The sequence below is a fragment of the Laetiporus sulphureus genome (assembly GCF_001632365.1).
Source record: "Laetiporus sulphureus 93-53 unplaced genomic scaffold LAESUscaffold_28, whole genome shotgun sequence".
Classification (NCBI taxonomy): domain Eukaryota; kingdom Fungi; phylum Basidiomycota; class Agaricomycetes; order Polyporales; family Laetiporaceae; genus Laetiporus; species Laetiporus sulphureus.
The window spans coordinates 473,667-475,556 of NW_024468537.1; the positions used below are offsets into that span (position 1 = coordinate 473,667).

At 59.0% G+C, this 1,890-nt stretch overlaps 1 protein-coding gene across 1 annotated transcript; it reads right to left on the minus strand.

Moving 5' to 3' along the window:
* Nucleotides 1-124: 124 nt before the first annotated feature.
* LAESUDRAFT_760620 (uncharacterized protein) lies at nucleotides 125-1,029 on the minus strand (the record flags this gene model as incomplete). The annotated part of the gene is made up of 3 exons (XM_040912772.1): nucleotides 125-295; nucleotides 352-541; nucleotides 587-1,029. 3 exons carry the CDS (start codon nucleotides 1,027-1,029, stop codon nucleotides 125-127), a joined length of 804 nt encoding a protein of 267 aa, XP_040762921.1.
* Between the last annotated feature and the right edge of the window lie 861 nt (nucleotides 1,030-1,890).

Genomic DNA, 1,890 nt, shown 5'->3' on the forward strand with positions numbered 1-1,890 from the left:
CTATAACACCACGGTATACGCACCGCCGCCGATAGCGCATGCCTGCCGCATCCGCCGCCCATGCGCTCGCCCGATCAGCATAGCTCACGAGCACGTGGACGCACGCAAGACATATCGACCGTGGTCAGATCCACGACAGGAGGACGGCGGGACGTAGGATGACGAGCGAATTTAGGCCGCGCAGAGTATCCTCTGCCCGGCGTGCATTCGCTGGGTCCTGCTTCGCCATGATAGGTGCTGGACGGTCTAGCAAAGGCGCGGGGAGGTGCGAGGGTCGAATGGAGGGCATATACACCTAGGTGAGTCTTTTTTCCAGTGCATCGTGCGGCGCCCCAGGGCACATATAGTTACCACCCGCATTCTTTTCCTCGATCCCCGTCTCGAGTAATCCACGACACGCGAACGCGCTAACGGACGGCTTGCGCAGCTCGCCTCGCTCCTCTCCCATGCCTCCGTCAGACACGCTCCCTGCACCACGAGCTTTGCAAACCCAAACGACACGCGGAAAACGCAGAATGTCTCGTCTCCAGTCTCACCCAGCCTTCGTCCTCACCAGCTGCGACATGCTCAGGTAGCGACAACTTACCCTCTGGGCACACCTAGAGTTCTCTGGACGGTCTCTGCTGTCTCGTCGGTGGCAGTCTCGTCCACGCTGGTCCTTTCGTCTGCGGTGTCCTCTGCTGTAGCATCGTCGGTCGCGTCCTCGGTCGCTATCTTCTCGGTTGCCGCGTCGTCTATAATCTCTTCGGCAGCGGTCTCCTCGGCCATTTTCTCTGCGGTGGCCTTCTCGGTCATTTCAGTAGGTGTCGCGTCCTCTGCAATCTCCTCAGCGGTGGTGTCCTCTGTGATCTCTTCCGCCGTCGCGTTCTCTGCGATCTCTTCCGCAGCAGTATCCTCAGCCATATCCTCGGGCCTCGCGTCCTCTATGATCTCAACGGCGGTATCGTCCGCAGTGTGTTCAGCCGTCACGTCCTCAGTGACCTCCTCCACCATCTCCTCCCTCCCCGCGAGCACCATTGGCGGCACCATCGGCGAGGTCTCTGGCGTCTCCTACACCGTCTCCGGCACCTACACCATCTACGGCGACCCCGCACGGCGACCCCGCACCCACCAAACCTGCCTCCCTCGCCACCAGCCCCTCCTCTGGTGAGCCACTCTACAACTCTGGCTCTGGCACCGAAGTCGGTGAGGCCCCCCCCTTCCCCTCTCTTTCATAAATATTCACAAACTAATGACGATACATACAGGTAGGCTGACAAACGCTCTCGCTCTCCTCATACGCATTCTCCTCCTACCTGGTCACCGCGCCCTCGACGCTACCCGCCTCGAACGCCTCTGTGCACGTTGCGCTGTTGACATGCCTTCCTCGAACTTTGTCAACTGCCCTCATGCTATCGTCGCTTGTTTGAGACTCTCGCGTGCATGCCGTACAAGGTAATGAGTTCGTTCGACTCGATCTCGGAACACAGTCGCCAAGGGTCGCTTGCCATCACGCCAGCCACAATGCCTCGACTCCCAGTCAGTCGCGCTGTTGTCTCATCCCGCATCTCCATCTCATCCGTGTCAGAAGTGCGCGCGGCCGCACACATCGCTGGATCGCAGCAGGAGGGATGCACGTTAGGTGAGCCGAGATCCATTCGAGTCATTCTCGGTGAGCCACGTCCGTTCCTGCCTTGACGTCCGCTGATTGTATTGTCCTTCTCGCTCGCTTTCACTCGCACCTCGACGCTACTCATTCTGAGCCCCTTCATGAACGTTGTGCTGTCGATCCACGTGCCTCAAGCATCGCCGGCTGCCTAGCTATAGGCTGGACAGAATGCACCCCTGCATTCCCATCTCAATATTCCCACGGACCATTTTCAAAAGTTTTAGCAAGTTGAGCTGCAAGTT